General features: G+C 48.1%; 6 protein-coding genes across 6 annotated transcripts; 3 read left to right on the plus strand and 3 right to left on the minus strand.

Moving 5' to 3' along the window:
* On the minus strand, positions 1-870 carry CH63R_14573 (uncharacterized protein; the record flags this gene model as incomplete). Its single annotated transcript, XM_018309547.1, has 2 exons — positions 1-331; positions 749-870. 2 exons carry the CDS (start codon positions 868-870, stop codon positions 1-3), a joined length of 453 nt encoding a protein of 150 aa, XP_018150519.1.
* A 589-nt stretch (positions 871-1,459) lies between these two features.
* Positions 1,460-1,935, minus strand: CH63R_14574 (uncharacterized protein; the record flags this gene model as incomplete). The annotated part of the gene is made up of 2 exons (XM_018309548.1): positions 1,460-1,733; positions 1,778-1,935. The coding sequence occupies 2 exons, from the start codon at positions 1,933-1,935 to the stop codon at positions 1,460-1,462; spliced, it is 432 nt and encodes a 143-aa protein (XP_018150520.1).
* Positions 1,936-7,294: 5,359 nt separating this feature from the next.
* CH63R_14575 (uncharacterized protein) lies at positions 7,295-7,653 on the minus strand (the record flags this gene model as incomplete). Its single annotated transcript, XM_018309549.1, has 2 exons — positions 7,295-7,575; positions 7,644-7,653. 2 exons carry the CDS (start codon positions 7,651-7,653, stop codon positions 7,295-7,297), a joined length of 291 nt encoding a protein of 96 aa, XP_018150521.1.
* A 1,051-nt stretch (positions 7,654-8,704) lies between these two features.
* CH63R_14576 (uncharacterized protein) lies at positions 8,705-10,356 on the plus strand (the record flags this gene model as incomplete). The annotated part of the gene is made up of 2 exons (XM_018309550.1): positions 8,705-9,296; positions 9,527-10,356. 2 exons carry the CDS (start codon positions 8,705-8,707, stop codon positions 10,354-10,356), a joined length of 1,422 nt encoding a protein of 473 aa, XP_018150522.1.
* A 9,895-nt stretch (positions 10,357-20,251) lies between these two features.
* CH63R_14577 (uncharacterized protein) lies at positions 20,252-20,656 on the plus strand (the record flags this gene model as incomplete). The annotated part of the gene is made up of 1 exon (XM_018309551.1): positions 20,252-20,656. One exon carries the CDS (start codon positions 20,252-20,254, stop codon positions 20,654-20,656), a length of 405 nt encoding a protein of 134 aa, XP_018150523.1.
* Positions 20,657-23,211: 2,555 nt separating this feature from the next.
* CH63R_14578 (uncharacterized protein) lies at positions 23,212-23,556 on the plus strand (the record flags this gene model as incomplete). Its single annotated transcript, XM_018309552.1, has 1 exon — positions 23,212-23,556. One exon carries the CDS (start codon positions 23,212-23,214, stop codon positions 23,554-23,556), a length of 345 nt encoding a protein of 114 aa, XP_018150524.1.
* Positions 23,557-24,450: the final 894 nt, after the last annotated feature.

The raw sequence follows: 24,450 nt of genomic DNA on the forward strand, positions 1-24,450 counted from the left end.
TTACAAGCTTGCTGCCACTCTTCCCAACTTGACAACCATTGCCTTAGCATCCTTAGGCAGCCTGAAAGCCCTTGTTGCAGTACCCTCTACACCGAGACCAGCATCCCCGATGTTCTGTCTCACAGCCTTCAGCAAGTCAACAAGACTCCCCAGGCTGTCCATGTCCTCAAAGATGGTGCTGTGAACCTGCGCCACCTCTGCCTCGGTCAGTTTTGCTGCTGCGCAGTTAATACGGAACCCGCTCTTCTGGTCCTCGATACTTGCCTGCGCACGAAGAAGGCCCCTGCTTTTCTTGTTCTTTTCGGCTGCTAATGCCTTCTTTGCGCCGCTTCTGTTTCAGTCCTTGTCCCTGCCCTTGACGTTCTTGTTGCCAGCATGCTCCACCTCTCCTTGCTGGGAAACCTGCAGACGAACCTCTTCAGGTAGACTGCTCAGGACGTTGTCCTATTGCAACCGGAACACCATCTCCTTCACCTCGAGTGCTACCCTCCTGATTCCCTCCACCAGCTCGACCGAGTCTTGAAGACGCGCCTTAAGCTGTAAAAAGCTTGACTTACACCAGGCGCCAAAATCAACCTTGCAGAGCATCCGGCGCCCCCATCCCTTCTTACTAGTCTCCCTGGCTTCCACCTTGAGGTCTTGAAACTGACTGATAAGGCGGCGCGTAGCTCTAAAGTGCTCCTGCAGCTGCTTCTCCTATGCCGTCTCTGTATTCTTGCGGATAGTCTGCAAGGTCACAAGGGCTGACGGGATCTGCGGCACCAAAAGAGAACTGCTGCTGCTGCCGCCGCCCAGGAGAAATTCCGTAATGTCCTGGACAATCTGGTCTGCTTGCTTGATGACACCTGCCATGTCCGGAAGACGGGGCATGAGGGGCGAGATGACGAGAGCGGCGGTCAAATTGGCAGCGGCGGCAGCAGCCGTTGAACTGTCCCGGTTGACGCCGTTGGGCCTGGTCTACAACCCTGTCAACACATCGTCGTCGCCATTGGGAGACGCTTGGAAGAGGAACTGGCCCAACTTGTCGGGACGACAAACACATAACTTGCGAGTGAGGCCGTGGTTGACAGGCTTTTGGTTGCAATGAATGTGACCACAGCGCCAACAAGCCAGATTCCAAAGAGGATAATGCATGTATGCACAAAGGGTCGCCTGAGTATTGGGAGACGGAACACCAGCCGGAGCACCCTATCCACTCTTCCGTTGCCAACCTTTGAGTACCAACAGCCTTCTTTTGCACTTAGCTTATGCTATTGTTGACTGTCGTTGCAGTAGTAGTAGTAGTCATGCGTCTCCTTCTTGGACTAGTAGAGGGATTTGACAAAGGCTTCGGTTACGATGAATATGCCATCAACAAGACTGGGGTTGTTAGCGTGGGCGTTTGTTTGCCCTCGGAGTTTCTACTGTAGTTGTTACTGCTGCTAAACCAGAATTTGTCCCTGATCTTGATGTCTTAGCCTTAATATTTACTGTCCTTGCCGTCCTTGCCGTCCTTGCCGCCCTTGTTGTCTCTGTCGTCGGCATTCGAAGCGTTCATTACGTCGTGGCCATCTGTGAACCGGACCAATTTCTTCTTCTCCTTCTTCTCCTTCTTCTTGGGGGGGAGGCTGTTGTCCGAGGAGCCAGATTGATAATCGCCCTCAATACCCTTTGCCTGACTGGTTGCCGCCTTGTCAGAAACGGTGCCGGAGGGGTTGTTGGGAGGGCTGCCGGGAGGACCGTCGGAGGAGTCACTTGAAGCGCCGCCAGAAGGACGACCAGGTAACGACCGGATAACCCACTGGAAGAGCTACTGGAGAAAGTGATGGAACCTTGCTGCTGTCTCTGTCTCTCCTCCTCTGCTTCTTCTTCCTGCTGTTTCTGGAGCATCTCTTCGAGCTTTTTCTGGTATTCTCTCTCCCTCCTCTTCGGTTCACGACTGTTTCCTGAGTCCATGGTCGCAAGAGTTTGGTGTAATAAAGAGGTACAATGAGATAGTGGGAAGGTGAGGCGATGGGTTGGTTTAATGAATAATAGACATGTTCTAGTTAAGACTTTGCGCACGTCTCGGTTCAGTCTAGTTTTTCGACTTTTGAATTAGTTGAAAGATGGAGTGACGGCGCCTTAGATGGAGGACTCCGGCGGTGGTGGGATAGATTTCTATGTTGGACTTGATGTGCTGCTAGTGGTAGTGAACCTGAGTTGCTTTCACATTCATGGGTCATCTGTTGGTCGTCTTCCTTTGATAACGACTTGTGACTGATGCGAAATAGACTCGTACTTGGAGCTACTCAGGTGGCTAAGGCCTGGAGAGCGCTCGGAATCTGTTTTCATTCAGTTTCGATTCCTTCATCCTGGCCTCGGCCCCCCCGGCCCCGGCCCCGACCTCGGCCTGGTCGCCCTTGCTGCCTCCGTCCACCGGCTACCTTCTATTCGGATCTGTACCAACTCCGTGTCCCGCTCGGCTCCCGCTTAAACAGCCACATGCTGTGATATTCCCTGTTTCGGCCACTCGGTTTATTGATTTCGGCCTCGTTTCCGGCCTTACGTCGTGTCCCACCTTCACACTCTAATACTTGACCAGCCCCTAGCTGCACTGAGGCTTGCCGTCACTTTGAATTGACTATTCCGGTTCCACTCGAACAGCCATCATGCGTGTGGCCTTTTCCGTCTCGGCTACTTCCTTCATCCACCTTCTTCTGCCAACTCCGCCGCCATCTCAGGCGCTTCAGGCGGCCCGTCTCAGCCATGCCTGCGCAATTCGGCCCCGACCACGCCACATCTCGCAACATTGTCTCCTGTTCCAGGAGCCTGGACGTGCCCCCTTGGTGTTCTCTTTAGCGGGAAATTTATGACGGACAATTTCAAGCTATATTGCGGACACTTTGAACCCCAAAGCCGCGTTTGCGGTTTGATTATTCATTTCAAGCGCCATTTGCGAGAAAGACAGCGTGTTTCTTTAGTTACTGCTTGGTTTTTGGAATTCTGGACGATGAATGCTACAAAGCATTCTGATATACATTGCCCTATCCCATCTTGCTTCTGAGTTGTCTTGTTCTTCTTACTTTTACTCTTATATCTCTACACACTTACACGCTTCTACAGTGTCTTCACTTACAACAACTGCTTTAGTTTTACACTTGCCGCTCTTACTCTGCTGTCTTGATATACACAGTAGGCTGCAGGCACTTACCTACTGCAGACTGGAGCCGCAACATACATACCGCTCTCGCCACAACTCAGTTAGTCACGCTTCTTCGGGCATGCTTCCCTTGACTACGCTTTTCTCGGACACGCTTTCACGTAATCACCACTGCGCTATACACACAACGCTCTCAGCAACGCTTCCCTCAGTCACACGCTTCTCTCACAGTCTCTTTACTTTCCTGTGACGCTGCAACATACGCACACTGCTCTCACTTGCACTCGCACTGACCTCAATCGCGCTTTTCTCAGTCACGTTCCTCTCAGTAACGCCTCTTTCGGTCACACTCCTCTCACAGTTTCTTTACTCAGTCATCACGCCGTAACGCAACTTTCACACCGCCTTCTCTCATTCACAGTTCTCTTAGTCACCCTTCTTTTCAATCACGCTGACCCCTCACTTTTTCAATCTTCACTTACTCTCACGTCACAATCTCCTCAACATTGCATCACTTAATCAAGCCTATATCGCCAGAACCCACCCCACAATGTACCAGGCACATTATCAACCTCGCCAACTCAACGTCCCCATCAACCTCAACAGCCTCATCAACCTCGCCAAGCTCGCCAAACTCGCCAACACAGCATCTGTAGCGTCTTCTCTGCTTTTACACTGGCCTTGATCTTTTCCCTCGTGCTCTCTCGTTACCTGGCTGCACCGCCGGCTACTGCAATGCCTGGCGGGCGTGACGCCTACTCAGGCTTGGAGGACGACATGACGCGCCGCCACATCTGTCTTTCAACCAACAGGCTTGCATCTTGGAAACGGCAATAGGACCTCCTCTATCCTCCGGCCGCATCAACGAAAGCGACAAGGACTACAACAACTTAGACACATTTGGAGCTATTTGCCTTCCTTCGCCTCGACCTTGAGTCATCTCCAAAGTCTGGGTTCTTTGGATCGCCCACTCACGAGGCCTGTGACAGGGCCGTTCTGGGCGCTTTTTCGACGCGCCTTGCTAATCTGCCACCCAGTCCGGCCGCGACGATGACAACAACGATGGCAATGCCTGGCCTGATGAAGCCAGGCGGAAGGACGAGATTGTACTGGTGCATTCGGTGACTGAAGTTCTTCTGAACAGACGTTTCCGCGCAGAAGACGTCGAGTATGTGTTTCCCTTGCTAACGCCTAAGTCTTCGTCCTCCTCGATCTTTCGATGGAAGAAAGACCAAGAGGCAGACCTAGGATGTATCTGTCCCTCGATGCTAGAGCTTTGATGCATGAGTTGAGGCACTAGACGAGTTTTGAGATGAGGAATAGGTCAAGCCCTTGGCTGATGTCGTTTGAGAAGATTGTAATCTATATTGTATGTTAAATGGTGGAGCAGGTAGGTACAACATTTGCCCATTGTTTACGTTGTTTGAAGTGCAGGTAAAACAATAATGTGCACTTGATAAAACGCAACACCAGGCTAAGTATGTATTCCTACAGACCGTCAAGCAATTAGGAAACTTTCAATCATGTTTTTGTATACACTTGTCTGCTTAGTACGAGCTTTTATAATATAACTTCCTATAACAGTTTATACCAGCCAGCAACATTAAATATTCTAGGCGTTCACCTACTTTTAAAAGACAGGGATTATCTCTTGTCAAGAACTAGGAAATATATATAGGCGTTTATTTAACTAGTAGAAAAGAGCTCCCTACCGCCTATCTTAGTCTTGAATCCTTTATTCAAGAGATGTACCCTAATGTTAAGCAAATAAAAAGTAGGGGTCCTTTATAGCAATAGAAGAATATAGTTTAATAGCTTCCTAATAGAGATACAGATGCTATATTGTACTTCTGTATAGATTAGTAGGACTGCTAGTTGAGCTAAGACCCTCTTATTTATAAAAACCATAAGGAAGTCTAGCAGTAACACTATCTAAAAAACTAAGTTTAAGCACTTACTTCTATTCAGGTAAGACTTTATCTTATTTTGCTTAAAGAGAACTATTACTCAAGCTATACTAAGTTGACAACTATCTACAGTTATGTCTATCAAGACAATGCTCACGCAAGTAAGCCGCCTGTAGCAGATAGCCTTTAACACATCATACCTACATGTCCTGACTTCGCCCTAAGAGCCAACGCAATCGAACGCCAAGCGTGGGGCAGACAAAACCTACACCTTCTTACTTTCTCAGTTCAAGAATCCGACGTCCTTGTCTGTAGAAACTGCACTGCAGTCAATAATCCGACAATTACGAGACCCAATAATACTTTCCAGCCAGTAGGAAACCAACCTAGAAAAGCTGGAGTGGAACCTATCAACTGAACTAGACCAGCTGACTGCCCTTCTCCGTGAGAGAATCGACTAGTCTGGAGTCTTCTATATCTTCGTTGATGGTCTGGATGAATTCGAATGCGCAGAACGAAAGGCCCCTCTTGGCTCTTTAATGTCCCTTATTTCTGGATTGCGCTTGCGAGTTTTCTTCCCATATCGCAAAAGCTTGTTAGACGAACTTGGATACAGGTTTCCAGCAATAAGAATGGTATCAATGGTATCTGCTAAGGCTAAGCCGACATTGCCACCTTTGTGGAAGAGACATTTGAAGAAAGACAACAGAACGAGGATTTCATGGTTGGAGAGCAATTGACTGTTGATAATGTAAGTTCAAGTTTAAACTTAGTGGTATAATTTATCTGCAAACAATATAATTAAGGTTCCTCTAGGTAACCTTCTTAATAGACGAAATACGTGCCTAATGCTGTAACAACAACATCCGCAGGGCCAAAGGATTTAAGTGAGGCATTCGCCCGAGCCCTTCAGCGCACCATTGATCGAGGACGTTCTTTAGTTGCAAAAAGAACCTTTCAATGGATCGCCGTCTCAAAATGCCATGTGGGATTAGATGAGCTCCGTGAAGTCATGTCTACAGAGATTGGCCAGTCGTGCTCAAGACCTGGACGGATAATGAACGGCATCAAATAACAATCTTCACGGTGCAAAAACCTCGTGAGTATCGACGAAGAACTGAATACTGTAGAGTTTTCCCACCGAGCAATTCAATTTATTGTTAAGAAACTGTTGGAATCACGCTTTTCAGCTTTTGGCGACTTCAGCTTTGATTCGCAGGACGCAGACCACTACGCCGGCGAGATTTGCGTCACACTTTTCAGCTTCAGCGACTTTGTTACGACTCCTGCATAGCGGACGCAGCCTTTAAAACGACATGAAGTTGACCCTGCTGGAATGGACTATTTGGCGCTGAAGTATAAATGGAAATTCCCGGGATCGATCGGGAACAAAATTGCTACAGGACTTCGCCACTTAGAGTCCGTTGCATTGGCCGCATTCGGAGCTATTTCTAGATTGATGTATATATTTGCATCTTACCTCTTGATTGTAGAGGACCTTTGGTACAATGATAACTTACGTATGTTAAATTAAATTGTTGAGAAGAGGCATTGCATTGCTTGTAAATGAATCGAATTGCTAGTACGGGAATCGAATTGCTGACAAGGGAAACGAATTGCAGACGAGGGAATGGATTTGCTGACATAATTATGCCCCCATTTTATGTCGACCATGGGTGGCTGGCCGGGTCGCTTAGTCATTGGCCCAGACCCAGATGCCGGTTGCCCGTGACTAAGCAGGCAACCCACGATCCGGCCCACGATCTGGCCCACAACCCAACTAGCCGGCTGCCGGCCTACAGAGGAGACAGCACTGTAAATAGCACACCACTACACATAAGTCATAACTGAAGAGAAGTCGTTTTCAGTTGGCAGAAATGTTTTGCTGAATCTAATGGTTGTTTACATCTGTACTGCACTGTACTCTGTGTTTCCCGATTCATCGAGACCATGAATAGGGCACCTCGTGACATGCATGATGCAACTATGCAAGTCCGCAGTGTTAAGTTGCGACCTCCCTGACCCTTGTTGCAAACGAATTGTGTCCTGCCACGATGCCTGCACCTCCACAATGAAACTCCTATTCTTCCCTAGAGAATGATGGACGGAGTTGCTAAGCCTTGCACTTTTGATCCTGACGAGGTAGCTGTCCGATGAAGACCACAATGCACAACAGTTCTTCTGCTATGCATTCATCATCCTCACCCCCCTTGTAACGTGTGCGTGTGCCCTACGTACTGCTTGTGGCGCGCGTCGTTACCAAAAACTACTGTGGCTTCTTTGCAGTATCCTGGGGTTCGTGGGGGAAGTCGGAGATACACACGACCGCCTCGGCGGCGCGGGCTGCAGTGGCCAGGGTATGCGCCACGGGGAAGTCGAAGCGCTGGGCCGACGGGCCCAGGAAGGCAGTGGCGCGGCAGAGGTGCACCCAGATGTCGAGAAGCGCGTCGTCGTCGCCGGCGTTGACGGCAGCATTAACAAGGTCTTTGAGCGGTCGAGGCAGGTTGCTCAGGTCATGCACCGACGGTGGCGTCGGCGGAGTCGCGGCTGCTTGAGTCTGGCGTCAGTCCGGGGGACACAACACAAATAGGAGAGGGGTCAGGTTAGATTGGTACCGTTGTCCATGGCTGTGGCAGCTTCTGCTGCTTCTCGTTCGATGGGAAAGAGAGTGGATGGATGGGTGGATGGGTGGATGGGTGGAGGAAGTTGGCGGTGCTGTGTGGCGATGGGTGTCGTGTGGTAGGGCTGTGGCGACCAGCTAGCTGCAAAGTGCGGCAAGGAGATGAATTAGTCGAGCAGGTTGTCGATATGAAACGGATTGTTGGTTGTGAGAGAAAGGGGGGGAGGAAGAGAGAGTGTGTGTCTGCGTGTGTGGCAGCCCCGGTTTCAGTGGTGAAGAAGGAAGAGGGTCGGTGGTGACGCCGGGTAGGTATGGAAATTAGTGAGTGAGGGACCTTTATTGTTGCAGAAGAGAAAATGACTGCCTGGAGGTGAGTGTGATTGTGACTGCTGCTACGTCGGTTGACCTTGGCTGTTGGAGTGGAAAGACCAGGAGGTGATGATGCTGGAGTGGCCGTGGTTGTGGTTGTACACTAGAAAGAAGAAGGAGCAGGTGGGAGCTTGCTGTGTACCTTGGTACAGACAGATACATGATATCCACATCCTATCCCGCCTGCAGAAAGCCCGGCCCGTCCCGGAGCCGCATATGACCCACAAATCGGCCGGACGGCTGTTCCACACACACCTCCGTTCCTGCCGCGGCGGTGCCGAGCACAGGCCGCGCCCGCCCCAAAACACACATCTCTGGGTCGACCTGCCCAGTATCACGACCCAAAGGACTAAGGCTTCATTCGTGCATGCCACCTGCGTCAGGGCAGAATCTGATATAGACTGAATGAATTGCACCTGCCTGCAACTTTGCAAACATGACGCCGCCCCAGCTCAAACATCCATCCACGTTCTGCCTGACGACATTCCCATCATCAAGATCAACACCAGCACCAGCACCAGCACCAGCACCAGCACCAACACACCAATAGTCTCTCGCTCCCTCCCCTGGTTTTCTTCTTTGTGTGTTCTTGTTGTTGTCTGTTTGCTGTTGTTTTTGTCTTGCTCTAATCAAGAACGTCTCCAACTACCTACCTACCTACTACCTACCTACCTTACTACCGTCACCATGTCTGCCAACAACCGCGTCCGTGTCGAGGCCGAGAATGACGTGGCCAGCTCCCTCGCCCAGCTCCGCCAGGCCCAGGCCCTCCACGCCCAGCAGCAGCTCGGACCCGACGCCGTCCCTGCCATCTGGTCCGCCCTCCGCCGCCAGTTCTGGCGCCACGCCGTCCGCCGCCACCTTGCTGCCGGCCTCGTGCCCCTCCAGGACGACGTCCGCGACTTCGCCCCCTTCCTGCGCCACCAGCTCTCCCTCCCGGAGATAGAGTTCTCCCTCTTCGTCGTCTTCCGCGACCACCGCTCGCACATGCGCAGCAACGCCGTCGGCGCCGAGCTCAGGCGCCGCTACAACGCCTTCAAGGGCAACGCCGCCGCCGCCGCCAAGTCCGAGGACGACTGCGCCTTTAAGTTGGGCACCACCGTCCTCCGCTCTGTCACCGCCCTCAAGACCCTCAACTCGCTCCTGAACCCCCGCGCCGGCGCCTCCTTCTCCCCCGCCGATGTCTTCCTCGAGGTCCGCAGACAGATGCTGTTGCGCAACCAAGACGTCGACGAGATGCCCGAACCGACCCCCGCCGATGTCGCCACCGCCGCCAGTGGTATGTATATCTTTCCATCTTGCTCTCTTGCTACCCTCATGTTCTCTCTGGCTTTCACAGTAGAGCCTACACTATGCTTCATTAGCCTCTTGTCTTGCTTTTCACCTCAGTCTAGTATAAATACACAGAATCCCTACACAAAGCATAACACCCTCACTCTTCTTTACACATCTATCTGTTCATTCATCCCAAACACAGTCCCAGCACATGCTGACATACGCTTCACACAGTTCTCCGCGTCCGCCGCGCCACCAGCGCCCTCAGCTCCGCCCGGCCGACACCCGCTCCCGCCCAGCAAGACGCCTCCGGCCCCACCGCCTCCAAGAGACCCGCCTCGCCTTTGGCCGGCCCCCCCGCCCGACGCCCCTGTCTTCATCTCCTTGATGAGGAAGAGGAGAACGAGGACGAAGAGGCGAACGAGGACGAAGAGGAGAACGAGGACGAAGAGGAGAACGAGGCCGAGAAGCATGAGGCCGAGAATGAGGAAGAGCCCGAGGGCGAGTCCAAGGACCAGCGCGGGGATGACGGAGCCGGTGGCCTTTTCCCGCTCCCACACCCACTCTTGCTTTCTCTCCCTCTGCTGCGCCCCGAGACCCCTGGCCGTGAGGGCCCCCGCCACCGCGACCCCTCCCCGCGCCTGAGCTCTCCGGCCCCACTTCGGAGCCCCGTCCTCGGCATCCGCAGCCCGGACCACCGCCCCCGGACGCCTCCCCCGCCTCCGGCCTCCTCTCCTAACGGAGACGTATTCCACACCCCGCTCGCCGTCAGCCAATCCCGCCCTCCAAGCCCCCGCGATATCCTCCCCCTTGCTGACACGCCCCCTCCTGCCCGCGCTGCTCCGGCCGGCGCCGCCCCTGCCGCCAGTCCCTTCGACTTGGAGGAGGACCCCGTCGGTGTCGCCCACCGCTACCTGGACATCGTGCGACAGATCCGCGACATGCCGGAGCCCCGGGGCAGCATCCTCTGGCGCTGCGCCATCTACACCCTCCGTCAGGCCGCCGAGTCTGTGGCTGCCTGGTGTGAGCTGGTGCTGGATGAAGACGCCATGGGCGAGCAGTGAGCGGGCGATGTGTTTGGGTTGTGGTTTTTTTTCTTCTGTGTTTTGTTGTTGAGAGCTTGGGCTATTATGGTTTAAATTGGTGTTTCTAGGGGTGTGTTCTTACTTTGTTTGGGAGAAAGGAGGAGACTCTGGCAACGGCAGACTTTGTTTTATGGCCTGTGAGTCATGGGAAGGGGAGTTTCTAGTGCTTCTACCACTTCCTAGAGCACTATAATGGCATAAAATGCTGATGATTAACGATAATGATAAAGACAAGATGCATCTGGTGCTATAAAGAGTTCACCCCTAACCTAAACCTTGATACAAGATATCCTAACTATTAAACTATTTTATACCTAGAGACTTTTTGCCCTAGCAATGCACTAGAAAGGTAATTCTATTAACTACTTAAAGAGTACTACTACACCTATCTAGAAATTCTTTAGCTATCTTTTCTTACTTTACTTATATTAAGTATTTTTACTACCTTACTCTTAGCTTTACTTTCCTTATTTATATAGTTCGTTACTCCTTTTTATATTCTTCTTATAGGTAAAAACTATATAGATGCAATTAAGTTAAGTTATACTTTAAGTCAGACTACCCACTTTTCGGCACCCCCCCCATTTCGGCACCCCAAAAATGAAGCTATTCCCATCATACTCGTCGACTTCAATTAATCATTGACTTCTTCTAGATGCAACAACAATACAGCTTTCAGCTTCACTAGGGTATTCAGAGTCGCTGGATTCGGCTGCATCATCCTCTTTTTCCCCAGCCTTAAGTTGCGCCTGCTGGATGTCTTTGATGTTGGCGAACTTAGTGTTAGGATCCAGCTGGACTGCCCTTCTTTTCCTTACTGCAGTATTGGTGACTTGGGCCTGCAGAAGCTCCAGTTTCTGCTGGGTATTTGCCAGCTCATATGCCTGCTCGCTGAAGCCTTTTTTTACCTTCCTGAATAGAAGGCGTTGAGTAAAGGCATCATTCTCCAGCTCTGTGAATAGCTTCAACTGCCCAGCTAGATCCTTCATCTTCCTTGGCGTCGACCATGCCACTGCAGATGACGCAGATACCCATCCTTCAGCTTCCTTGCCTCCAGACTGCCCTTTGCTGACCTGATCAGATGATCCTGATGCTGCTGGTGTTGATGGGAGCAGTAGGGAGCTCATCAGAGGCTTCGCCATAGAGACAGGCCATAACCCTGTCCATTTCCAACCACTTCTAATGTTCTGCATCGTCATACCTGCAGTACGAGCCTTCTGATAACAGCCTATAAAGTTCCTCTTGCCTACAACAGTTGAATCATTCCACTGACCAAGGTATCCAAGCTCCTTCCTATAGGCTGCCTTGACAGGGCTGAAGACTGACTGATCAAGTGGCTGGAGGACATGGGAGGTATGTGGCGGTAAGAACAATAGATGGATGTTGTTTATATAGCATAACCACATAAAGTCAGTCGTTGTATGACTCCCATGTCCATCCATGATCAGCAGCCTGACCTCCTTGCCCTGAGGAAGAGTCTGAGGGATGAAGACCTTCTGCAGCCATTCAACTGCAGTGGCATCTGAAGTCCATCCATTCTCCGTTGCAGTGAATTGCCATCCTTCATAAGGGCCAAGGTCTAGAGGAAACCACTGCTGCTGGACTGCCTTGCCCTTATAGATAACGAGGGGATTCAGAACATGGCCCAGGGCAGAGATGCATTCGATGATGGATACCCATGCCCTTGATCCAGGCTGTTTCTTACGTACAGACTTCGTCTCAGACATGCCCAGCACCAGCCCATTAGATCCCTGGCCCTCAAGGATACCAGTCTCATCCATGTTGTATCTATTAGCTGGTTTGATGCTGGTGATCTCTGGTATGGCGAGTAGTTTGAACCAGTCCCTGATGACCTCAGTAGATGCCCCATTAACACGCCTAGAATCGATAGGGCGACTTCTCTGGACCTTGACTGATGGATTCCTCTTCAAGAAGGCTTGGATCCAGCCTTTTCCTATAGGCTCTGTATCCCCCATGGCATGGAGGATCCTTTCTGCGAATAGCCTCACTTGCAGATGGGTTGGGGCAACACCAAGGGCATGCTGAATGCGAACCCATTCAGCCAGTTTAGCCTCCTGACTAACAGAAAGTCTCTGCAGGTCAGAAAAGGCAATTGACCTTGGTTGAGTGCCCTTAATCCGATACTGAAGTGTTGATCTTGGGATGCCATACACCTGACCAGCCCTCTTAATGGGCATGCCGTTGGTTATTGCGTCAAGGGCCTGATTGACTTCATCTTCGGTATACTGGCCCATAAGGTCGAAAAGAAGCTCTGAGGAAAAAATGAGGTTATTCGCATAAGTATAGAAAATGTTGTTGATGTTGAAAGTTGAGGGGTATGTTCTGGTGATGAGGCATTTGAGGCATTTTTGGGGTGCCGAAATGGGGGGGGTGCCGAAAAGTGGGTAGTCTGACTTATATGTATATACTAGAAGTAAAGAGAAAAGATTTTACAATAAGATTTACTTAGAAAGACTTAGAAGCAACTATACTAATTAGCTTAGTAGTAAGTATAGTAGAATTAATATTTAGATAAAGTAAGCTTCTTATTCATTTAGCTATATATAAATGTTATATTTACTAATACAATAGATAAGCTAAGATTTCCCTCTTAATGTAATGTAGTATAAAATCTTAGACTTTATAGTTATAGATAAATAGAGAGGGATAATAGTAGATTGTAATTAGAATAAGCATCCTTAGGATCTAGAGCTAAGACTAGACTTTATACTTATTTATTACTAATCTTCTTTTATAGTGGAAGAGGATTTATAGATAGAGAAGGACTAAGACCTTTTAGTAGTATAAGTGCAAACTACCTTAGATACTAATAATTAAGTAGCTAGCTATAATTGTATTCCTTATGTCTTACTTTACAGCTAGAGAATAAATATTATACTTGCAGCTAGTAAACTTTTTTGTACCTAATATTTCCTTAGATACTATGCTATGTACTTAATTTATATACCTACAAAGGCTGCAGAGGACTTAGGGGGTTGTAATAACGTTTCTTTGCTCCTTAAGGACGGCCCGGCCCGAACCTCCTTTAAAACATTGTTGCGGGCGGTGGCAGTATTGTTGACAATAATGACAATGAAGAAAATGCTAGTATTTTCCCCTGCTGCGCTGCCGCTCATTAAGGGAGGGATTGTGCTGAAAAGACAGCAGAGGGGAAGAATGAGGAGGAGGAGGGTAGATTAGTACGCCAGCATCTCAAATTGTAATTCCGTCTATTGTAAGCCAGTCTGCCCTTGCTGCCTCTACTAAGAGCTCTCTTATAAGTACTACCCCTGTCGCCTTACAGACAAGCGCATGTACTATTATAGAGACTGCAAATAGGAAGAACACCTTAGCCTATCTAGAGTAGAGAAAGGCAGCTTACATTAAAAACAGGATGTATTGCATTCCATTAAGTAAAGAAACAAAAGAGAAATTATAATTATAAAGAGGCTAAGAAGCCTATCTAATTACATTATGTATAAGGGGCTAGGTAAAGAGATACCTCTAAAAGGTCAACTACAATCCCCCTTCCCTTACTCCTCCTATAATATGCCCTTTTTTCAAACTGTCTAGATCCCTCTTTTCACACTATATATTCCCTATATAACTACCTAGCCTATATACTTAGAGCATCTGTGTAACTACCTGTAATATTGTAAATGTTAGGTACAATAGTACATATAGTAATAGTACTTGTTAGTACTACTTGTATTCCTATTAGGAGGCTAAGACTTTTTGTTACCTTATGCATATATTAATCTGCATTTATACTTAACTAGCTAAGCTTAGCCTTCTTAATAAGGTAAAAAAGAATGCAGAAGTCGCCTTAATGACTGCAGTCCTAGAGCTTATAGTGGAGATAGCAGTCTAGGTTCTCTTCCTAAGTCGGCACTTGTGCAGCATCCAGCAGCATCCTACTAATATCTCTCATAGCCTATTTTAAGATTCTAGCCCTGTAAGGGTAATTAAAGATGCAGTTGTTAATTATTTTAAGGCAGTCTTAAGATTAAGGGCTAGCAGTATAGGTATTACTTATAAGGTAGGTTAAGAGTAGACTAAGTTGAGAACTAAATATTAAGGTCAGTAATAGTAGGGAATACATTTCAGCTTAGCTGACGAAATCCGACTCCTGAATGTTAATAATCTTAAATGCTGTGTAAGAAACCCTAGCAGCAGCCTCCAAGGGGATCTCTCAGCATTAGTATTTATCCCACACGCAGCGCAACTATTATCTAAGTATATTAGTATCCACCATTAAGCAAAAGGTGCTAAAGAGGACATTAAAAACAACAGTGTACTTATTAGCTATATTACTAAACTCAGTAGGGAAGGCTTTATTCCTATTGGAGGCTTAAGTGTATTAATTAGGAGGTAATAATAATTGGAGCTACTGCTAGGTAGTACTAACAGTTAGTTTGAAATAGCGCCTTATTTGCTTCAAGTCTTCTGCATCCAACGTCTGGCGCAGGCAAAGAGCACTTTCGATCAGGGGGGCCTGTAGTTACAACGTTAGGAGCACACCCAGTTGGAGAACCGTTCAGGTATGCGGATCGCATCCGTGAGCGCAAGCTGGATGTCACAGGGCACTGATGTACCCACCAGCGAACAATAGCGCAAAACGCAGAGTACATCTTCAACTGAGGTGTGTATCTAATTAATATTGCAGGGGGTCACTAGGGAGCGTGCTGCAGTGCGCAGCCAACTAACAACCTTGACGGTAGCTTAGTTGTACTAGTTCTAGGAAAAAGCATTATTATTGCGCAGAGCATCTATAGCTGAGCTTAGAGAAAAATAGGAAGAGAGAGAGAGAGAGATAGAGGGATAGAGAGAGAGAGAAACAGTAGTAGATAATCTTCCCTAAATAATTGCTGTAAACAGCAGCTGAAAATATCTCTTTAAGTACAGTAATACCTACTTAGTAATATAAAAGTTAATTATAGAAGATTAAAAATCTATGTTTGTAGCCCTACTATTTTGAATTAGGCAGTTAACTGTCTCGTCATAATGCAGCAAACTGCATAATAGGACTAGGGGGAATAAGCAGTTACATACGCATATGCACATATCTTGCAGACCTATTAGCTAGTTATTAAGTGAGACGAAATCTTATATTATTTGCTTAGTCTGCAGTCTCTGCAGTAACTCAGTTAAGTCATATTACAACTGAAATTCTTGTTATCTAAGACCTAGAGTATGCAGAAAATAGTCTAGTTGAGTCTAATAGATCCCTCTACCTAATTGATTTGCACTACTAAGTAGTAGATTACACTGAATTGCATCTTCTGCATTCTAACTAAATGGATTGCTCCCAGCACACTGCATATTTAGTCCAACTAAGTTCAGATGCTATGCACAGTACTAAACATCCATCCATCAACTGCACTCTACAGGCTGTCACCTTACAGCAACATTTATCTACACACTACACTAGGAAGAACTTCTAGGGGTTAGGTAAACAGCAGTTTACAACAATTATAACTGACTGTAAATATAAGTCTTACTTTTATTCTGGGCTTATGAGCTGTCTGGATGTAGCAATAACACTTGGAGCCGGAGGTCTTTAGCGGCAGTTTTTGTAATGTTACAGCTTAACAGCAGTAGTCTCAGGGACCGATGACCAAGGGGCACACGGGGGGGAATCGGCCGGCATACCCATAGTCCAGCGAGGCATTTAAGGGCCTCCAGCAAGCCAGGGGCTGCAGGAGGTTAGATTCGAATGGTCATCCTTGCCCATACCTACCTTTCAGTCCGTTGAGGGCATCACCGTCGACTCTTTTCCTCTTTGCGAACCCAGCCTCTAACAAGTAGGCCGAGCAGTTTTAGAACTGCGTAGTACATAAAGGATTTACAAATCTTACTATCCTGCATAGCTTATTGCACCAAACGTGTATACAAGGGCCTAAAGTATACCAGCGTTAGAATTATTAGTATCTAGGGGGTTAGTACATTAGTGACTTAATAGGCTGCATTGAGCCGTCAAAAAGTGCTAACAAATATACATGCCTTTCAGCTGACTAGCAGGGCTTCGCAATACTTTTGTCATTTTCCCATACTAGCCTAAGCTTTAAACAGATAATATAAGCAAACAATTAACAAAACAATGTCAAGAACTCGCTTGCGCAGCAAAAAAAGGAGCCCATTAGTTTAGGAGAGCGCTAAGTGGGAGCATGCAGCCGCTATAGAGCCCAGATGAGTACCGCGCATTCTACTAATTCTATTGGAATAAGACTCATCCGTCGTATTTGTGCAGAATACAGTCAGAAAACACCCGTACGAGTAGATATTAGTGCATTACTTAATGTCCCTTTTTAAGTAATGAGTTCGCCAGTTTACAGTTGCATTTGAGAAACGCTCCGTAATAGATGCGTATAACTTAATCAAGCTAGCCCGGGTTCAATTCTAGCCCTATGTTTAATTAACATATTAATGCTTGGCTCTATTTGCCTTCATAAGGCCTATCCCATGCAACCAGCCGCTTAATCGTTTTATTTGTATCCCCAATTTATCACCATCTAGGATCTTGACTGTCTCCATCCAAGCACAATTGCTATATGATCAAATGACAGGTGAAAGTGCCAGAATCAGGGGCTGGCTTAGCAGGAGATCGCGGCAGCAAAAAACTAACACCTTACAGCAGCGACGTCAGAACCTGGCACGTTCCGCGTTCTTGCAGCAGCTTTTGGCAAGAGAACCAGGGCCAAACCAATAGCTTGTGGCGCTGCTATAGAACAACCATCTGCAAGCTTAGAGACAGGCCCAACTGCCATACGCTTAAGGGGAAAGATATTTTGTAAGGTATAATAGGTCAATTATGCGTGTACAGTGTAGGTCCCCTGTAATATACGCACTGCATCATAGCTACGTTCACCAGCTGCAAGCCCACTGCAAGGTTCACGTATTCATAGCAGGGCCAGCATAAATGCTCAAACTGCAGGCTAATAAACATCCTTAATCCAGCATTTCAAATACTGCAACGCTGCAAGGATCTAGTACATCCCGAAAAGAGTCTCAGTAGTCCCCAGCTCCATCTCAGTATAGAGCTGTGCCTAACTAGAATCCTAATGTATTGTAGCAATAAAGTACTACGTGTAGCCCTATGCAATGAGAGCTAGCAAGAATTCAATGCTAGAAGGGGCGTACTGCTTCTCATGCAAAAGGCTGCACCACTAGCAGGCGTGCCAGGTCCCAATCTAGGAGAGGGTCTATTCCAATCCCTCACCATCGCGCTTAGTTTCAATGGACAAGGCAATTAGGTCACCGCTGAGGTTACCCCAGGCCGTGTAATTAATAGAGGCCGCGGGCCAATACATGCACAGTTAGTCGATTCGAATAATAGAGGAGGTTATTCCACGCAATAGGTAGGAAGTTAACGTATTTAATCCATCAGCGCACAGGTTTCGCAAAGGAGAAGGGTTAAAAGAAAGAGATGTCGTCAGCAGAAAGGCGTCTTCTCCACAGCAGTTGCATTATGCCCAACTACTTAAGTCTCTGCAGCTGCCAAGAACAATGTAAGAAATGCATCAGATGTTAAGGGAATAAATCCGTATTAATTGCCTCTTCTGTTAATAATTAGAGAAAGCAGCAAGCCTCGCCGGCTGCAATAACTAGTAAAAGTCACTACGGATTAGTGTGGGTATGAATTATCACAAGCGGTAGAGTTGTAGTACAAGTACGGTGCAATACTTACGGATCTGGTGATCTAATTGCTTGGTGTGTATCTCAGTGATGATGGCTTGAAGGAAGGAAGCTATTTACAGGCAGGCAGAAGCGGCCCCACTTTCTAACTCGGACGGTCTGGTGGGGCTGTTGAGCGATGGCCGGATCAGCCCCACCCCGCGCATCGCAGGCCGGGGGCTGCGCCTAACCTTAAAATAACAACAATCCCCCCCCTCTGTACTAGCTAGACTACTAGTCTTCTTCTGTCCTATTGCAGCCCTCAGAAAGCATCGCACGAACAGGTAGTTTTCTTCTTGTGTCTTTCGCCCTTCAGTCCTTCAGTCTATAGACTAACACAGGTTACAGCTTAGTCGGCACCTTCTGCACAGGGAGTAGCAGCAACCTTCAAGGACAGCAGCAAGCTGTAGTCAACAACAATAGACAGTCATAAGTTTAGTGCTAATGTTGCTACTAGCGTCACGGTATTACAATGGTGTTTTAGGACAGGACAGTACACTAACTAACGTCAGTCTAGCAAAGAATGCAATGGCTCTTGGTCATTATGCTGTTCCAGGGCAACTCAAAGAGCACATACTTGTGGATTCCAACAAGGGCATTCTATTGCAGATCCTCTTGAAACTTACAAGCGAAGACGTCGCGTAAGCTATATCCAAGGGAGGGAGGGAACGAGCACACTTGCTGCTTTTAGATACAACAGAAGAGACCATGTACGAATGACCTCATAACCGTAGTAGGGTACAGTCTCGCAGTGCTAATTGCAGCAGGAAATTTGAGCGCTCGAGTTTACACTGATGACAACCTTCGTCTACCTGCGTCTACGACGTACTTAACCTTGCGATCCGAGTAGATATTACCGACGCACTGCACATGGCACGCCGAGCAAGTAAGTGGTCTTGAGAAAGACACGTTTTGCTTACGTGTTGCTGGCAGAAGTAGAGTTGGCGAAATCAGCAGGCCAACAGGCAGTGGAAATAGTAACGGATGCAGCAGTGACTGTATCCTTCACGGCCGAGGACCTCGATGCCGTCGTCTGGGAAACGGACTTTGTGCCTGTGTGTGTAGGCGCCGAGCCCGTAACTGAGGATGACCGTTGGGAAACAAAACGGAACTAAACAGTAGTAACAAAGGACCTACTTCAGACATGACTGACCTGCTCTGTTGCACGACGGTGAACACTTCCCTTCAGCTTATCCATCTCATCCAGCCAGTTCGTTTAGCTTATCTAGTTCGTCCAGTCCAGCTTTGTGTCTAGCTCGTCTATCTCATTCACCTCGCCCATCTTACCCCTGCCTCGTTTATCTAATCCACATCTGATCCATTTCGCCCATGCTACCCATCTCAACTCTCTCAACCACTTCAATCAATTTAATCATCTTATCCATATCACCATGTGTCTCTCCCATCTGGGCTATGTCGCACATCTGGCCCATCTCGTTCAACTCTGCCCTTTCGCTTTAGCAGCGTACATATGTAATCCCGCCAACAACTTACTTCTTAAAGGCTCTTCTTCTACTGCTCTCTTGCTTTCCTCTCCTATCATTACAAACAAATAACCGGCTTCCTTCCCACCCCAGGCCCGCCACACCCCCGCGCCGCGCTTGCTGCCTCCAATCTTCCAATCGCATCATACACGACAGATGCAGTCCAGTATCAGTCGCAAAGACAGGCCACGACGACTCCTGTACAGAGCCTTGGCCAATCAACGTTGTCCGGCCGAGGGCATACAACGCCCAGTCAATGTCCACAAGAATTCCTCGTTTGTCGTTCTTCCCTATTGCCAACGTCTTCTTCGTTCCAAGTCAGCCAGGCTCATCATTCAGCACGCAATGGATTGAGTGTAACGTACATTGATAACCGCATCTGTCGTAAAACAAGTACCAAACCATCAAGAGGCAACATTTGGCCACACTGCCATCAGGGCTTGGCCAATATTTCTCAACTAACCTGTCGATAAACAAACTCTCCGTCCGCTCGAGCTCTTTCTCGTCCTCTTCAACATCCGACGCCTGCGAAAGAAATCCCACTCTCCCGCGAATACCGTGGCAAGTAACGACTCCAGCCTTCTCGCCTACCAATTCTTAGGCTAAGATTGCAACGCCAGCGCCGTTCAACGCGCCTCGGCGTCCCGGACGATGACCTTCAGCAGCTGCTCACCCTTGCCAAAGTCCCGAAGCAGCCGGTCCAAGGCTTCTTCGAGATGCTGCGTGCGGTTGTTGGCCATCTCGGATGCATCGTCAATCATCTTGGACAAGAATCCGCTCCAAGTTTCGTTGGCCGACCCTGGCTGGGACATTTGCCACCTACGGAACACCTCATCTACCAAACGCGCCCCTTCCCCGCCCTCGGCCTCTGGCCCCCTTACCACGGCGGCAATGGAGCTCACTTCGCTGTGGAAGTCCCGTGCCCAAAGCAACAGCTAGAGGACCACGACTTGCGTCCCTCCGGCAGTGGCTATTGCCGTCGATGCTGCCGTTTCGACAGTAGTTTCCAGATTTCCGGCCGTCGTGGTCCTGGTCGACGGTACAACGTAGCTGAACAGGCCGCTGAGCAAGAACCGGAGGCACCGCAGACGGCAGAGAACGCCCTACATCCGTCAAGATGACGCCTGCAACTACAAATACGGACCAGACGACTGATGCCCATAAGAACCAGTTGGGCCATTACAATAGGGCAATCGTTGCTTCCGAGAACGAAAGCACGCGTCTGCCGATCAATTAGACTAGCCCCAACAGCTGATAAACCTTGGTCACGGCCTAGACAAAGGCCAATTGCACTGGTCTAACCTTGGACTCGCCTGGTCGGTCGGAGCAAGGCGCAGCATGGTTGACTTCTGGTGGCTGATGGGACTCTGTGTTATCACTCTGTGCGACGTTTGGTCTTGCTTGAAGAAGATGGCGTGGATGTCGCTCCTTCTGCTGCTGCTGTTGCTGCCCTCTAATCTTGTGACTCCTCTACTGCGCCTCCCTTTGTCTGAACTGTCGACTCTTGTGAATGCGTGCTGCTGTGCTAGCAGCCTTGAGGTCGATGATCTCCTTTTGGTTGCTATTGTAAGCCATTGCGGAAGATAGTGCGATGCCCTTAGGTAGGAATTAGAAATTAAATAACTAGATTTAAGTTGGAATATGATAGTTTCTAGAAAGGGTAATGCAATGTTTTAGTTAGCCTTCTTTTTAGTAGCCTTCTACTTAGTTTTCAACTTTTTGAAGGCTAAAAGCTAGAGACTAAGTATTCTTAAATAATGACCTGGGAGTGTGTGTGTGTGTGTGTGTGTGTATGTGGCTATAGGTTTAACTGTGTCCTAGCGAGGCATGAAATAGAACAAGAAGAGATCGAGCAATATTAGATGATACCTGTCCGTGTATCCTTTCCTTTCCATGCATTTCCAAATCCATTGAGTCGTTTCCTGAAATCATGCCTGTTACATGCCTATATTCCCATCTAGTATCGCATACAACACAGCACATACCGCATCTCGTCCGTCAAAAAGTGCCTGCCGTGTTATATTCCACACGCTGGTGTAACTATCTAATAGGATCACCTGTCTTGGAGTATTCTACGGTGACTTCGCTATGATTATTCCCTATAAAGCCAAAGATTCGTCGAGTTGGCCTTGTGGATCCGCGTATTGTAGTGTAAGACATCCGGCACGGCTCTGCCTACTCCTGAAGCATCCGCAGACAATACACCAACCACTATCTTCACGCATCTTAGAAACAAGCTGATTTGCCTCGAAATAACAAACGACGCCAACTACACACTCCAGCTCTTGATCTCAGGGTCTCTTAGCACCTGCACACCTGACAATAGCAGTCATCACCCTCATACACAGCCCCGCGCGCCTCTCCCTCTTGCATCCAGACTATACAAGACCCTTTTGCAGTAGCATTCACTTCTGCAATTAAAAAAGGAATAGCTTGACGCTGCCATTACTGCGTGTTTCTCCCTGAGACAAATCAGCCCTGTAGTCCTGGATGCTGCCCCGTCCCTCTCTGAGCTCCTCGGCCAAGATCCTCTGGTGCTGCTCTTTGCCCTGCTAGAAGACAGTTTAGTGTCTTTATTTGTTTGTATACTGCATAATCCCCTTAAAGCTTACTCAGCCTAAAGACCTTAGAGTTGTAACTAACTAGTCTAACTGCCTTAAGAGGGATTGCTCCTATCTTCTGTTCTTCAGAGCTGAACATTTAAGAGAGTAGGACAGGCATATTAGGGCAGGCGCAAGCTCTCCTATCTCTGCCCCTAAAAACTACACACTGTCTACCTTGAAGAAGATAAGTACAACTAAAGGCTTGGTATGCGTCCCAAAACAATGACATTCAACTGAATATGAGCCTAGTTGAAGGCGAATTCAGTAGGTCCCCCTTGGTCCTATGTGCCCCCCTTACCCTGATGGAAATGCGCGACTGATGAAGAATGCTAGGCTCGGTCACAACAATGGCGACACGCCACGCTGAATCCGTCAAGAGAAAAACAGCGACGGCGCCCCCCGACGGCTGTTTTAATATACAACACTAGGCGCAGCAGCTGAAATACTTCTACAACTATCTCAAGGAGTAGAAGGACGATAAGAACGCCTAAGAGGCTGCCAAGATGGTCGAGCTAGTGGACCCGGGCTTTTGCCTCCCAGCTTTTCTTACTTTAGTCTCTAAGGTTGCTTTAGATAGGTCGCCAGCAGTTGAGTAGAAGGAACATAGAGGTGTGGATAAGGAGTGCTAGTTGGAACGATCCTTGGGTTTTATCCTTTTTAGAAGCTTTCCTGCCCGGTGGTTGAGACCGTCGTGTTTGCTTCCGCCAACCAAGACCTGCTGGTCTTGATCGTCATCCAAACATGCAGGGGGCTGGTAACTGCATCTATGTCTTTGCTAGTGCATACTAGCGGCTTAGATACTGAAAGACAGGAATTGGTAGTAGGCTAGTGGGTGAGATTCCGAACTGCTACTATGCCTTGATCCTCAAGCTAAATAAGTCTCTCTCTATTAAGGTTATATCTTCTCCTTAAGTTTCGTAGCTGCACATTAGCTTCTAATAGATGAGCTTGTAGCGATCCCTAGTGGCTTACGGCGTTGGCAAATACAAGTACATTAGTCTCCCTACCGGACTTTCCTAGCCTTGCTTCTACTAGACAAGGCCCTTTTATTGCCGCTCTGCAACACCTCCATCATGTTCGCAATCAACTCGCCCGGGCTCAAGGTGATGCAGTTCGTCATAACGCCTGCGAGCATCCACATCCTCAGAACCTACAGCAAGAGGTCGAAAGCCGAATCTGCCATAGCGTCGCATGTCATCATATTGTTATCCACCAAGTTAAAGATTCACTACGGCTCAGAGAGGGCAAGGTCTATCTACCTCACGCTGTACAGCAACAGCTGCAAGCAGTTTAACAGGTTGCTAAAGGAGTTTTCTGTACTCTATCTAGTAGTATTGGAAATCATTAAGATGGAAATAGAGAGCGAGATGCTATCCTTCATCAAAACTAAGAGACGGATAGAGAACGCCTCGTTTTAGATAGGCGCCATCAGCTTTAAGAACGTTTACTTCTCATTCTTGAAAAGCGACGCAACCCAGCTATCCAAGATCCCGCACAGAGAGAAAGCCGTAATGTCGACAACAGTAAGTTCTCAGTGCTCCCCTTGTAGTAGTAATGTAGTGCCCTTAAACATTATCCTAGGTTTGTTCTACATCTAGCCTGGTGTTAAGTCTAATTTTCCGTTTAATTTTGTATTACGTTAACGAATACATAGTTATACTTACCTTTCAAGCAGTTTGCCTTATTTTTTCTCTTCGTACACTTCTACACTATCTGTTTCAATATCTTGTTGCATGACTCCTCCTTCCTTAGCTTGTGCTCAAACCCTCTAGTCTTACACTCTATTCAGACCGACACTGTTGTGACCTACTGCTGTTTGTTATAGTTTTCTTAGATTTCTAATAGCCAGGCATTAATTAACAAGATACAATTGGTACTGGCTAATAAAATTCCTTGCTCTAGCGTTTCTTTGCCTTGAGTCGAGAAGCATGCGAAGGCTCCTGGTGTCAAGTAGGCTTTTCTGGAGAGAGTTTTCTGTTCCGGAACTCCAGGCGCTGGGGTAGAAAAGCGGAGCTCTGTACAAGCTCGTAGTCCTGCGTTGCGTAGACTTAGCAACTGGTCGAGGAGGTTCAAGCGGGGTTCCGCAGCTTCACGCTTTTGTCGTGGAGCCCTTGGAGGCGAGGTAGGAGGGCGCTCTTGAGGGACTGGAGGAGGATGTAGCAAGTATTTCCTCAAGCCCTACAGTTTTTGGGGCATACGGTATCGCAGCACAATACCTAGCAACCGGAGAAGTCTGTCAACCCGGAAGACTTGCCGGCGATGATGCCGGCGATGTGTACTAAAGCGGTAGCGACGCCCACAAGTTAGTTTCT

Source organism: Colletotrichum higginsianum, chromosome 12 (genome assembly GCF_001672515.1).
Source record: "Colletotrichum higginsianum IMI 349063 chromosome 12, whole genome shotgun sequence".
NCBI classification, from domain to species: domain Eukaryota; kingdom Fungi; phylum Ascomycota; class Sordariomycetes; order Glomerellales; family Glomerellaceae; genus Colletotrichum; species Colletotrichum higginsianum.